This window comes from Ruditapes philippinarum, unplaced genomic scaffold (genome assembly GCF_026571515.1).
Source record: "Ruditapes philippinarum isolate M1 unplaced genomic scaffold, ASM2657151v2 ctg67_1_1_1_1, whole genome shotgun sequence".
Classification (NCBI taxonomy): Eukaryota; Metazoa; Mollusca; class Bivalvia; order Venerida; family Veneridae; genus Ruditapes; species Ruditapes philippinarum.
Window position 1 is genome coordinate 993,816 of NW_026859561.1, and position 14,536 is coordinate 1,008,351.

The 14,536-nt window shown below is 31.7% G+C and overlaps 1 protein-coding gene across 1 annotated transcript; it reads right to left on the minus strand.

Moving 5' to 3' along the window:
- Positions 1–914: 914 nt before the first annotated feature.
- On the minus strand, positions 915–8,402 carry LOC132756993 (GDH/6PGL endoplasmic bifunctional protein-like). The gene is made up of 5 exons (XM_060748155.1): positions 8,302–8,402; positions 3,910–3,991; positions 2,595–3,243; positions 1,736–1,827; positions 915–1,237 (listed from the first exon to the last, which is right to left on the minus strand). Exons 2-5 carry the CDS (start codon positions 3,947–3,949, stop codon positions 915–917), a joined length of 1,104 nt encoding a protein of 367 aa, XP_060604138.1. The 5' UTR covers positions 3,950–3,991; positions 8,302–8,402.
- Between the last annotated feature and the right edge of the window lie 6,134 nt (positions 8,403–14,536).

Consider the following 14,536-nt stretch of genomic DNA (forward strand, 5'->3'; position numbering starts at 1 on the left):
CACGGGCATTGGATGAATATTAAAATATGGTATAGTAGTAAATTTGATTAAATTTTCATGTAGAGAGAAAAAATTAGACTGTTTATGCTTCTGTGAAACACACCGTTCGTCTACTTGCCAAAAACATGAGTTTTCCTCCCATGGAAACATTGGAAAACTGCTAAGTATTCCTTTAAACAAAATAATAGGTGTGTTACCACCAGAAAAAGCGATATGAAAATATTTTTCTTTCTCTAATAGAACTTTCTGCATTTCTAAAGATGTATGAAGCTAGGGCATTTATCAAAGCTTTTAGGGGTTTACAAATAAAGTTTTATTTCTAAATAATGGGGGAATTACTGCCATACTTTTGATAGCAGGTTCAAATCAATATTTTTTTGCATACATGGAATGACTTTGATCCATATATCTAACTTAAAGCCGTCTACAGTAAAAGTTTCAGATTTTTCAGGACTATATTCCTTGTACAGCCTTGGTGTGTTATGATAGTTTCTTGTATAACTGCATCCCAAATTTAATCCCACAGCAGTAACATTCTAGTCTTAGTGACAAATGTTTCTTTGATGTTATGGTAAAAGATCATGAATTGACCATTGTATAAGCTGGCGTGTCTTTTTACCGGAACAGCATAATGAAAATCTCCAGGACTTTTGTCCCATGAATAGCGCTGTCTTGCAGGTTCATGGGGAGTTCTTTCATACTATCAGGCCATGATTGGATTTAAAAAGAGACTTGGGAAACAAGTATTCCTGCAGATGGAACTGGGACCGTGTCCCCAATCTGGAATACCAACTGCCTTGGATATTTGGTAAAAACTTGAATTTCCATCTGCACAACCACTGACACAAAACTCTTTTTCCCTAAACAGTATCCTGATGTGACTTTGAACGCTCAATCCATATGCTTACCAGACATCAAGAATAAAAGGGACCCCTACGCCATCTTGGATTATTAATTTGCAGTAGTGCAGCAGCAAATGTTGGAGTGAGATGTGATTGGTCAATATTCTTTATTTCATTTCTTGCCTCTTCCATATATCTTGAATACTGTCCAAGCAATAAAGCATCCCTGCCTACTGGTTTTATTTGTTGTAACAAAGTCAGTTTGTATTCTTCAATCATCCTATAATCGGAAACGTTGAAAGGCAGCTCCATAGCAACAAGGGCAACTAACTCTGTAAGATGATTCTGCATGACATCTCTAATGACACCTGTCTGGTCATAGAAATCTAGCCGTCCTAAAATATAAGGGGACAAGGTACGAAAAGCTTCAATTTAATACATAGGATAATTATTACTCACATAAAAGAATCAAGTCTCTGAGGGACTGAAATTCACAGTGCTGAGTGGCTACTGATTTGAAGTCCGTCTCCTTAACTAATTGGCCAAGAAGATGTTTGAAGCATAGAATATTCTGTAACATTAACAAAGTATAGGTAACAAGGTTTCATATCTACCTTTCAAATTTCTTTAGGTGAACCAAATTTAAGGGTAAAAAGAAGTCCAAGTATGTATAAAACACATTTCTATCATTTAGTAAAAATACATGTAGTTTTGAATTGTAAAATTAAATGTTATTTACCCTAAATCAGAAATGCAATGCTGCAGCATGTAAGTGTATAAACCTTTAACAATATCTAAATGGTTATAAATTCTTCCTCTTAAAAGCCTTTTATGAAGTTAAGAACTGACCTCTTTCTTTATCATGAAAAAATTTCCAGAAATTTCAGCAATACCTTTATTTCCAATTCTCTCCTTCATGACAATCTCAACTCTGTCTACAAACTGTCCATTAAGCAGTTTATCAAGTTCTTCTCTATTTTTAGCTCTGAAAAATAAAAACAATTATATCATGGTAACAGTACAGGCTAGTTATTAATATAGCTTGCATTCCATGGATTATCAAATGTCTGCAAATAAATATTTAGTATATTTTATTGGAGCTAATAAACTTTAAATAAAGTTTAAGAGCATAAGAGTGAAAGTATATTTTTTCTCTGACTGTCAATTTAAGGAACTCCACTGAGGTCAAAAAGCCTAAAGACATAACACTTGAATTTCTTACATAGATCAGCTAGGGTTTAAACAGAAAGATGTACAAAAGATTAATTAAGAAATATACTAAATAAATTGAAATTTGTATTTTTGTGCTATCCCGATGAGTGAAAAGTGTTACAACACTTTTTAACTTTGATTCATTTTCAAAATTAGAATAATTTATTAGGAAAAACAAGGTGAGAGAATGACCTGAAATTTTGCATACAAGTTATTGGTCTAGACTTACATCAAATGAGACATTATTCTTGAACAATTATTTCCAGTCCCTTATTAATGTCAAAAAACCTCAGTGGAGTCACTTAAACTTCTTAAAAATGAAAATGTATAATTTTTTAATGTATATCTATTTTAATATAGGTCATTATTTTATGAAATGTCCTTATTTTATGAAATTGAAGTTAAACAGTTACAGTGGAGGTAACACTGATAGTGTTGCAAAAACTTTTAGCCCAGCAATTAAATATTAACTGGAAAAAAAACAAACTAGCTGTCTAGTTGGCGTAATATTCAGCTTGAATACTTATTTGTTTCTTTTACCTGAAGTTTAAGATCTGTTTAGAGACAGATTTTGCGAGATAATGATCTACTCTATGTACTTCATCATCTCGAAAATGTTCACTTATAACATCAGCTTGTTTGGCCGCAGTTTCTTTGTTCAGTCCAAATGGTTTCTCTAGCACAACTTTTGTTGAGCTGATTTTTTCATGACGGCAATGGGTATGTATACTATGAGAGGCACTCTGATAGGCAGCTGACGGTATAGACAAGTAAAATATTTGATGTGTTGATATTTTTGTTCTATCGTCTGTCCGAAATTTTTCACACAGTTCGGTGTAATTTTCATCATATTTCAGCATCACATATTTCACATTTTCAATAAATTTAGGCCTCAGTTTTTCACATTTTGCATCATTTTTTTCACATTTGTTGCCATGCAATATTTCGATCAGGCCTTTTTCACCATCTGTTTGAGAAACTCTGGCTCCAGCAAAGAACGAAAATGTTCGATTTTCATTGTAGTTCTCAACAAACAGTGTCAAAGCACTGCCCCATAGATATTTCCTAGCCAAATCACCAGTGCCCCCTACTATGACAAAGTTGGTGTGATGAACTGTCTGTGTTTTAGATGTGTATAGTGTATTTAGGAAAAACAGTAAAATTATGACAAGTGGAGCCATCTTTAGCCCTGAAACATGAAAAAGAAGTGCGGGTTACGGGGTACAATATAATATTATGTAAATATGAGTTTTCGTTAACTTTACCAGTATTTATACCAGTATTAAACAAACTGAATATAATAATGAAATAAGAATAAATTAACAGGTTAAGAATATTTCACATGCAGGACCAATGGTACAATGTAAAATGTACCGATTGGCAGCATAAAAACTTCAGATCTATTAGTCCTTTTCCTCTTGATCTGAATCAGCTGAGCTGGTGAAATTGAATTACAAACATTCATAAACAATTGTTACATACTTGATCTGTCACCAATACACAGGTGCCTAGAATCATGCCTTTATATGAAGGTCAAAGTGAAACAAAAGTTGCCCTGAGATACTTACTGATCAAAGCACATAGAAGGTTGGTATGAGAGATAAACATACACTGCCACCAGTGATTTTCCTCTTTATATAACACAGGCCTATAAAAGGCCTCTTCCCAATAGAAATTTTCTTTAAAATCATGCAGTTTTCCCAAAAATCTGAACATGCCCCAGGTTTTTTACTTCCAAAATTAGCAATTTTAGTGATAATCTTTCCCAAAATTAAGAGGCTAAGACCATTTTCCAATTACCGTAAGAGAGAAAACAATTGTGCCACTTCTACATAAAACAAGTACTAGTACATACCAAATTTCTTCTTGATTTTCCGTGTTGTATATCTAATCATTGAGGTAGAAATTTCTATACAATCTCCATTGCTTCATATCTACTAAAGAGATACAATGAATTTATTTTAAATGTCAGTTAAATGTACAATAAATAATTTTTGCAAATGGTAAAATAATCTACAAGTAATGCACCAACAGTCTACTGAAAATTTAAGTATACATGTATATAATTATAATTTTTTCTTTTGGTTGGGTTTTACTTTGTACCAACTTAGTGTCCAGCTTTATTTGTCATCCAATGAAAACGCTGTATTTCTTAAAAATTTTGTGCGTTAATTTTCATAGAAGAACAAAAGTCGATACTGTATTGAATTTCGTTCATAGTCGCCTTCTATTTTTCATAGTACTTCATAGAACCGCGTAGTGACGTAATTAAGTGAATAATAATGAGGCAAAATAAAGCTTGACACTAAGTATGTTAGTATTCATCCGTAGTTGTTCTACAGAAATTAGAAACATTCTCCTGTCGCTATCGCTCCCGTCGAAATTTCTAATTTCTGTAGAACAGCACGGATGAACACTAACATATACATGGTGAAGGTCAAATGTCGACTTTTCACATTTACTGGTCAAGAAAGAACTAAGGTGCCTCTCTGTGCATAATTTTACGCATGAGTGAGCATCTGAGTTTAACCACTGATGTTCTATAAGCTAGTCTAAGTATATAAACAAACATGGAATGGGGAATATACAGCGTGTGCAATTCTCATAACTTGTTAATCATGACTCTAAACAGTGAAATCAGAAACTACTCATAACAAATGAAGCACCCAACTATAATTTCTTATTCGGCTGTCAATTTCTTCAAGCATGGGCATTTAAACAAGTGAATTATAAATTTTCCCATGAAATTATGTGTAGGTAAAAACTTGGCCTAGTACTAGCTGCTGTGTAACATGAGGTCATTACTACATGTAGTCTCTTGATAAATGGTTACGCACAGTACAGTATTACATATTATAGTAATTTTAAGAGGCTTGACTTAGGTGGGTTTTTTTTTTATTAAATAATGTATGAATATTTTTCCAAGGTTTGTGTAAAATGATTTCTTTGACATCTCCAAAATGTGCTAAGGACCTGATTCTTGTGTGCCACACATCAATAATATGTCTAACACATGTATGCATATTATTTTACTTTTTTCAATCAAGTTACTGAAAGTTAGTCAAGATCTAAGCATCACAGATTTCTTAATGAAAATTATTTCAATGAATGTGTTTGGCACTACATCCAACAACAAGAGCTGTGGGTAGGACTGCAAAGCTAGACTTTTCTTAGTGCTTGATAGTAAAAGAGCCTTGATAATGAAAAATTTAGTTAATAAAAGGGCAAAGTTTTTCTTTAAGTTTTTCTTTAAATCCTCGAATAGTTATAGGCCTTGGAAAGAGTCCCATTATGCTCTCAAAGAAGAGTAGAATATGAAGATATCTGAGGTGGTATGCAAACTTAAATGTAAATTGAAGTTGAAAAAGGAGCATAATTCTGTCAAAATGCTTGATACAGTTATCTCCTCCTGTTTACAGGTTGGGGTCATGATGGTCAACAAGTGTGCAAAGTTTCAAAGCCATATGTCAATGGACAATGAAAATATTTTAGGTGTTACAAAAACTTTATCTTATTGTAATATTATAACGTTTCTTTTACGCGCCAAATGTGACGTCTAATTACGTAGAAGTCTGTTTTGTACGTTTACGTCATTTCCTTTATGTATCAACTGAGGAAGCTGAATAAAGCGAAACATGTTTTGATACTTAAATTTGTGTTGGTTTTTGATCCCATTGTCCTAAAAACTTTAACGTAAATTCGAAAAAGGGGCATAATTCTGTCAAAATGCTTGATACAGTTACCTCCTCCTGCCTACAGGTTGGGGTCATGATGGTGAACAAGACAGTGTGCAAAGTTTCAAAGCCATATGTCAACGGATTTTGAAAATATTTGAGGTATTACAGAAACTTTAACATAAGTGGTTACGCCGACGCTCGGGTGACTACGATAGCTCTACTTATTCTTATCGAATAGTCAAGCTAAAAATATACCTAGAGAACCTGCTTAAAAGTTCTAGCCATATATGAGTCACATACGACTAGCAAGGACACACTGTATTGTATGGCACTTTTCAAAGTTATATGAAAGTTGAAAATGCCATGATTAAATGGATTATGCATATGTTATTTTATTTCTTTTAGTGAGAATTTTAACCAAGTAGCTGCATTTGTCCTTCTGTGTTCACTTTAATAAAGATGCTCTGCCATTTTGTAAACAAAAAAGTATTAATATGAAGGTAATGAAAGTGTTGTAATCTTGCTAAAAGTGTGAAGAGTTAGTTACGCATTATACAACATACATTGTATATGTGTATGCAAAGTTATATTTTGTGATTAAATTATAAATAGTTATGCTATAAGTTATAACGTTGTTGTTTCTCATGCTTATAAATGATTTGTTGTTTTTTGTATGAAAAATGAATTATTAAATAATTTTTTGTTGATTAAGCACATGGAATAAATAATGGCAAAAGAAGCTTGTTTCATAACAACATGATCCGGATGGAATAAATAAAAAAATAACAGAACATTGAAAAAAAAAAAAACGGAGAAAAGCAAAAACAATTGTATAATTTTTAAATGTAGTAGATAAATATTGAACATAAAAGCACAATCAATTAACCTTAATTAAAGCCTATCCAGGGACTGACAATAGTATTTTAGAATGCAAACTTTCCTTAATGATGGACAAACAATTATCAGAGCCAAACAACAATTATTTTCAGTGCTTTTTTCATTTTTAAAGGTGTTGAAAATTAAACTTATTAAAACAAAAAAGGATTATTATCACAATTTTGTAAACTATTTCAATTGATGTTATTCAACTGCAACCAAATTTAATGCTCTTCTTTTTCTGGAGATGACAAAGCACGATATTCCTACTAGGGCTGTCATTGAATATTGCAATACTGATATATCATCGAAATTCATCATCCGATACAATATCGAAACACACATTCAAAAATTGGCACAAGCTAAAATTTATTTATTTCTGTTATTGAATATACCTCTCTATTTAACCTAATTAGAGAAGTCACTTTTTCCAGTTTTCTGGGCTAACTTAAACTTTAAACTCTGTCAAAGTTGATGTATCCATATATTGTAGATATTTGTCTCTCAATATATTGATACAAAATTTTCCATCAACGACAGCCCTAATTCATACTTTCTTTACAGTAGCCAACATAGGATTAATTTCTAAAAGGTAAACATACAAAGACAATTGCTGTTTCATGGTTAAATCCTTGCTTTAAAAAAATAAAGTCATAAAATAAAATATGCATTTTTGACTTTCGTATAATTTTGAAAAGTGCCCTTCAGCTAGCCAATACATTGTGTCTTGGCTAGCCATACATGACTCACGTACGGCTAGAACTTTTGGCTAGCGGTATGGGCCCCTACGGCTAGCCACTTCCATTGTTTTAAATTGATATGTCAAGAAAAGTATCTATACTTTTTAACACCTTTTTTTTCAGCTATTTTAATTCAATCAACAAGACATTGTTGACATTGACATTGTGAAAGATTTCTTTGGTTGAGTGTTTGTCATTAACTGATACACCCTAAGGTTTAGTGATATTAAAATTAATAAATCAACTCCATTCACAGTGTAAGAAATTAGGATTTGAATCCACTAGGCTGATGGGACTACCAGATTGGAATATTCGCTAGCCCAAAAGACATTTCACTAGCACGATTCATTTGTTCAAAACAGTTGTTTATATTGCCTCTGAAAAATCAGTAGCCTAGTCGGGCTTGTTACTGTGAAAAGTTGGTAGCCCGAGGAGAAATTTAGTAGTCAGGGGCTATAGTATAGGACTACTGCTAATTTCGAACACTGCATTCATTTGTGCAAATAGCTAATTAAGTGGTTAAAGATATAAAATGGTGAGGAACAGTCTGCACATATGTAGACAGTTCTCCTCCAAAATAGGAGGTGAACAGTCAGAGAGGAAATGTCAGGGTTGGGACTGATAAGGGGGCGTAAAAGTCTTACTTCGACTACTCAATTAAATTTAGTTAGTACTGTGCAACCTTAAACTATATGGCACTGCTGATTAGTAAACAACTGCTGATTAGTAAACAAATTCTAAGTCACGGTTTCAATAAGCAGATAAAACCAACACAATAATTAAAATAATTTAACTGTTTAAAGAAATTCAAAGCTTATAACATACAAATACGTTTACTTTCGGTTTCATATTCGATTTTCACTTAAGGGCCTACACTGGTTCATACATAAATTCGTGTATTAATAATAGTTTGCATATTTACATGTAACTTAAATTCTTTTGGTTTTTGCTTACATCGTTATTTCATGGCACTCCAACGCAGTGATCTCCCGTTATCAGTACAGAGATTACAATTCTGTTAAGGGAAGTAATTTGATTTCATGGGCGCAGCCATTTTGTCGGGATGTACTATTCTCCGGTCCGGTCGCTTCCGGTCTCCGGTCTCTCCCGGTCTATTTTGACCGGAATTTACGAAAGACCGGCGAATAGCATCATATTTACTAGCCCGGTCAGTGCCGGTCTTCTAAACATTATTAGATCTTTGTAGATGTGTTGATATAAGATATTTTTCCGTATATAATGTATTTTGTTTCATATAAATCGTTTTTATTTTGTGTTTTTTGTTGTTTTTAATTATAGATAAAAATGTAAAAGCGTAAAACGGGAAAAGATATATTAATTCACGTGATGTTGTAAATGAAAAAGCATATTAATTACGGGGGAGTCTGTAAATTGTTTAATTTTAAAGCGGTTTGTATTTTTTTCATTATTTGATAAATAAGTGCAGCATTAATATTATAACGACTAATATAGATCAAAGAAAAAAATAATCCGACCTGTAAATAGAAAATATACAGCAAATGATGGCAATATCTAAAAAGATAAAAATAATTCAAATAGAAATATTAAACAATTAAATGGTAAATAAATAGTATTTTTGTTTTATTATCTTCATTGAGATCAAACAGTAAAAGAAATTTAATAGATGTAACCTCATATTAGTTGTATTGAACAGGCATCCCTAAAATATTTAAAATTAAAACTTTCTGTTCATGTGAAATGCCCGAGTTTGTAGACAATCTAATTTATTGTGGTATCAGAACATGTAGAAAATGGTATCATCATAGATGTGTTGGAAACAAAAAGAATATAAGAAAATCGCTTGAAAACTTCTCTTGGGAATGCACTAAATATAAAAAAATAACAAGTGAATAAAAAGATGAATAGGAGGCAAAAATAAGTATAAGATGAAAAAGTTGGAAATAACAAAATAAGTATAGCTAACTAAATAAATAAATATATAAAAAATAATTTCAAAGATATTAATTAATTGACTTTTATGCTCTTGTTTTTTGTTGTTGTTGTATTGCATTGTATTGTTTTTTAATTAAATATTTCGTTATATGAATAAAACATTATCATTATCAGGTTACATTGCGTTTTTTGTTTACATTTTGTAAACGATAAAATACATTTATAATGTTATATTATATGTATATAAGATATGTATGTCATTATTTATAATTGCTTTTTGTGCATAATGTTGATGTATATATGTTCTGTGTTGTTGTTAAAATTATAAATGATTGACGATATGTAATGCCGATTTTGTCCAAAACAAATTATGCAACAGTCTTCTCTTTTAAATTATAGAATTTTAATTTATACTTAAATTGTTAGTTTTTTATGTTCATCAATGTAATATCGTGATTATCAATGGCAACGGACATATATAATCATTCTTAAACTATTTGTGTATCGCATGATCAACACCACACTTGTTTATTGTTCCTTATTATGTAATCTCTATTAGCGAAGTCTCCATCAGATATCTGTTCACACTTAGTAAAAATATGACACTGATAAAATTACCATGTTGATCATGTTGAGCATTATTGTTTTAAAATACAGTAATTGTCTTATCTGTTTTAATATGTCCATTTCTTCATCTTTTATGAAAAATGTTTTCTTTTTTTTAAGTGTTTTATGTGCTTTTTCAATACTGACTTATTACGTTTATTACTATTTTTTATTATATAAATTATAAAAATTCAATTGTCATGTTGACCAACGATTATGAAAATTATCTAAAATTAACTGAAAAAAGTCAGTAAATTATGATTAATATTTCAAAATATTATATTCATTAACCTTAAACCATTTATTTATTATTATTATAAAAAAAAAAATATCAATCAATTAAATAATTCATAAAATCTATTTTTTAACTTAGACTCTCTTTACTAAACGCGAATAGGAAATTAAATAAAATGATTTATCAATACCATAAAAAAATGTACCCTTTTATTCAATGATTGTATGTATTTATTGTTTTTATCATACATAAATAAAATGAAAATGTTATTATTATTTTTAGAATTGAAAGTTTATGTATAGTTATAACAGATCTAATAATAGATCTAATTAATAAATCAATTTGAGAAATGATCTGTGTTAACTAATTATTGTAACCAAACTTAATTAGTGACAAACATTCAATTTTGGAGAAAAAAAAACTTATTTATTTGTCACGAAATCAAATAAAATATCTATTCCTAAACCGGGAGAGACCGGAAAATAAACGTGTGATACTATTCGCCGGTCTCTAGTAAAATCCGGTCAAAATAGACCGGGAGAGACCGGGATTTACCGATAGGAGACCGGAGAATAGTACATCCCCATTTTGTCCAAACTCCTCGCAGCGGTTACTTCCCCTGATCTGTACAGTAACAAAGCGTGACGTAACCGCTGCAAACTCCTCACAGCGGTTACGTCACGCTTTGCTACTGTACAGATCAGGGGAAGGAACCGCTGCGAGGAGTTAAAATGCAAACTCCTCACAGCGGTTACGTCACGCTTTGTTACTGTACAGATCAGGGGAAGTAACCGCTGCGAGGAGTTTGTGCATTTTGTCGTTCATGCCTAAGTTAAATTGTTACGGCTTTATTCATTGGTTATTTAGGACAGGTATTAAACCCGACGTACGCCTCTCTCAAACTTATGGAAAGTACGGCGCCCCTACTAACTTCTTTATTTCCTAACCAATTTTAATAATTTTGGTATCAAATTAAAGATTACTTAATAAGCTTTCTAGAGATGTCTTTATAATTAAAATAAATTGAGTAGAAATGTTATTTCTGTCCTTTTAAAATTTACCACTTTTTCAAAAACAAAAACGCACCATAAAATCCGAAGAGAAAAACACGGCGCCCCCTTTAATTTCTTTATTTATTAATCAATTCTCAATTTCTTTACAGTATATAGAATGAAAGCTTCAAGAATATACAAACAAAATATTGAAATTATTTATAATCTTACATAAAACAATACCGCATCCTAAAATTGGGCATTTAAAAAAAAGTAATATTTCTCATCCATGACAATTAATTCTATTTCATTATTCATCTTTTAAATTTATTTGTGTCACTAATATAACTTTACTGTTTTATCACAGATATATAAACAATTTATATTTAGTTCCATGATTTTATGTTTCGCTACTTCAATTTCAAAATAAAACAATCATAACATAATCATATACGTTAATTTCTACATAATTATAGTCTCTCTTTGAATTTGTAAGATATAATGATATTTTGTCAGTTTTAAATTTTCATTTGAAGTCAACAAGAAATAACACCATCTTTGCAAAACGTTTCATGCGTCATTAATGCGTAAATACAGATTTTTTTTTAATTTTTAAAAATACCGTAATACATTTATACATTGAATTACAGATCTACTATTCAATAAAACCATTAAAAGCATCAAAAGTTTATATTTACAAAATTTATATAAGGTAAATTCATTGGTAACATTATTGGCACAACAGCTTTGCAAAAACATCGGTAGCGTATTTTGTCTAAGGTTCTTACTGACCGGGTCACGTGAATCAGTGGGCGGAGCGATCCCTTCTCTGGCGTAATGTCAATTCTTTGAGTTTCTTGTAATGATATATAATACTAACTTTGTAATTGTCGACCAATTCATCTGTGATACCACCTCAGGGGATCAATATATGGCCAAAACAAATTAGACGTGACATTTTATGGAAAAAATAAAGATAAATTCTTTAAAAACTTTTTATGTGGTTAAATTTCATTGCCAGATAATTAAATTTTTGAAAACTTGCTTATTTCAGGCATTCGGAACTGCCTCGGCTATTATCTATAATTATATCCGAAGACTGACGGAAAGGGCCGAGTAGTTGCGATTGTATTTCAGGTTGAAGATGCTGTTTTAGGAAAATTAGCCATTTTCCTTTCTATCTTGTAATAAACGAAAAATGAAAAAAAGTTAATTTTGGAAGTGTCCAGTTAGGGGGTATTGCAAATAAATACATGTATTATATTGCTATGTATTGCGATGTTAACAGTCATATTACAACTAGTATATTGCTGTATATTGTGAAGTTGTGAACTATATAAATGCTTGAAAATCATGGGTTAGACCTACAGAACATTAACTTTTAAAAAGAAATTATTTAATATTATGTCCCAATAATAAATGGAATGTCAGAGGTCCTTTCATAAATGATTTCACAATGTATTAAAGTTAAAAACCTTTACTATAAACTTGTGTTAACATAGTCATTTCTCAATTTTATAGGTTTGAACCTAGGCCAGCATGATGAAGACAGGTATCAACATTGAAAGACTTAGCAGGTTGCCTGTTGGTCATGTACCTCGTACCCTTGCCAGTTCCTTTAGGAAATGGGTGCTTCTGTGTATTGTGAGGAAAATGATCACCCTCAAACAAGCGTCTCTCCATGGCCAGAACCCCAAGAAAAGGGAGGATATGTTGTTATCCGTGCACATATATTATAAAACATCATAATAAGCAGCATAGTATAGATATTGTCAAGGAGGCCCTAATGAACATGAGTGAAGGGGGGGGGGGCATATAAGATTAGCATATTAATTATCAATACATTTCTGTGATGTAAAAACAGGTTTCTCAATTTGCGATGTAACAAAGTGATTAAAGAATGAAAAATAATTTTTACAGTGTCTTGTCAAAGTTTGACAGCTAAAGTTATTTTTGAGGCAACCCCCATCAATGAATTGGAATACCGTCACTTACACCTTGGACTATTAATAGAAACTGTCTCTTAGTCAAAACACACGACGACAACATTTTTGTTAGGTGCTGTCATTTGAAAACGAAATCACAAAAACATTTTGTCATTTTCGAAAGGAAAACACGGCGCCCCATCAAAGATCTTTGTTTTTTTAACAATCGTCATATTTTTGTTACAAAATAATACTTAATTAAAACAATAACCTTTTCAGTGATACCAAAAAATATATTATTGGTTGATTTTAAGGTTAAGAAATACTCATTTTAAGTTAGACATTTTTTTCATGGCGGGCATTTTCCTAACCATAACTAATTGAGAGACGGGCAAAACAATAACTTGTAAATATAGGGTGTAAAATCTTAATAATTTAGGTTTCGAATAAGGTTAAATGTATTTGAATCGGAAAAGAAGAATGATAATTTAAATATATTACTAAGTTAAATTTTTAACTTCCAGCATTCAAATTACGTACGTTATGACAATGTGCAATAATTAAGTATATCACGTATTTTTTCCATTTTTGATGAAGTTTTTCATAGGAAAATTAATTCAAAACAATATTTTGTTGTTGTTTTTTTTTAATTAATTTCTTTTATTTCGGACACCAACGTATGATTTATATACCGAGGGACAGTAGTTAAATTCGTGCATCATAGACTATTTGTATTTCAGAAAAGATTTTATTTAGTAGTATTATAATGCAAAATCGCTATTATTAAATATTGCCTTGTTATATTAAATGAAAAAAAAGATATGATAAACAAGATCAACAAGGAAAGGCGGCGTTCAATGAACGCAACCCCCACCCGACCCGGAAACAAGAGCCAGCGGCAAGGAGCCCAAGAGGACCCCCAAACAAAAACAGGACAGGGCACAAGGGCACGGACAGGCCAACCACCAAAACCACAAATAATTAGTTATTGATAAGGAACTAAAAGAAAACAAATAAATGATTAAACTATAGGCCCATAAAGTCAAATGGCACAGGGGAAGGGGATAGGAGACCGGGGGAAGGGAGGGGATAAATTAAATAAATAAAAACTAGGGGCAAAGGGGAAGATACTTACCGTAGACAAGAAAATAACAAGGGACACAAGTGTCACCAAAACAGTATGAAACAACATAGACATACATCTAAGGAACACAGAGGGGCGCCGCCTTGGAACGGTCAACAGCATAAATACTGCTTGGGAGTTTAAACCGGTTAATGGCGCAACAAACCTCGCCTTTAGCCCCACCATGTTCCTATAAACAAGACAATGTAGAAACATATAAAAGTAAACCCAATGACCGTAACAAAAGTTCTCGATGTCTTAAAGGAAGACAGAGCAACAAGAAATCACCCACAAGGGCCCGACGAAGCAAGAAGTCTTTACTATAATTATTTATTGAAGGCACGTGCACGTTTATAACCAAATAAACAATCCAGTAATTGGATTAGCGTCACCT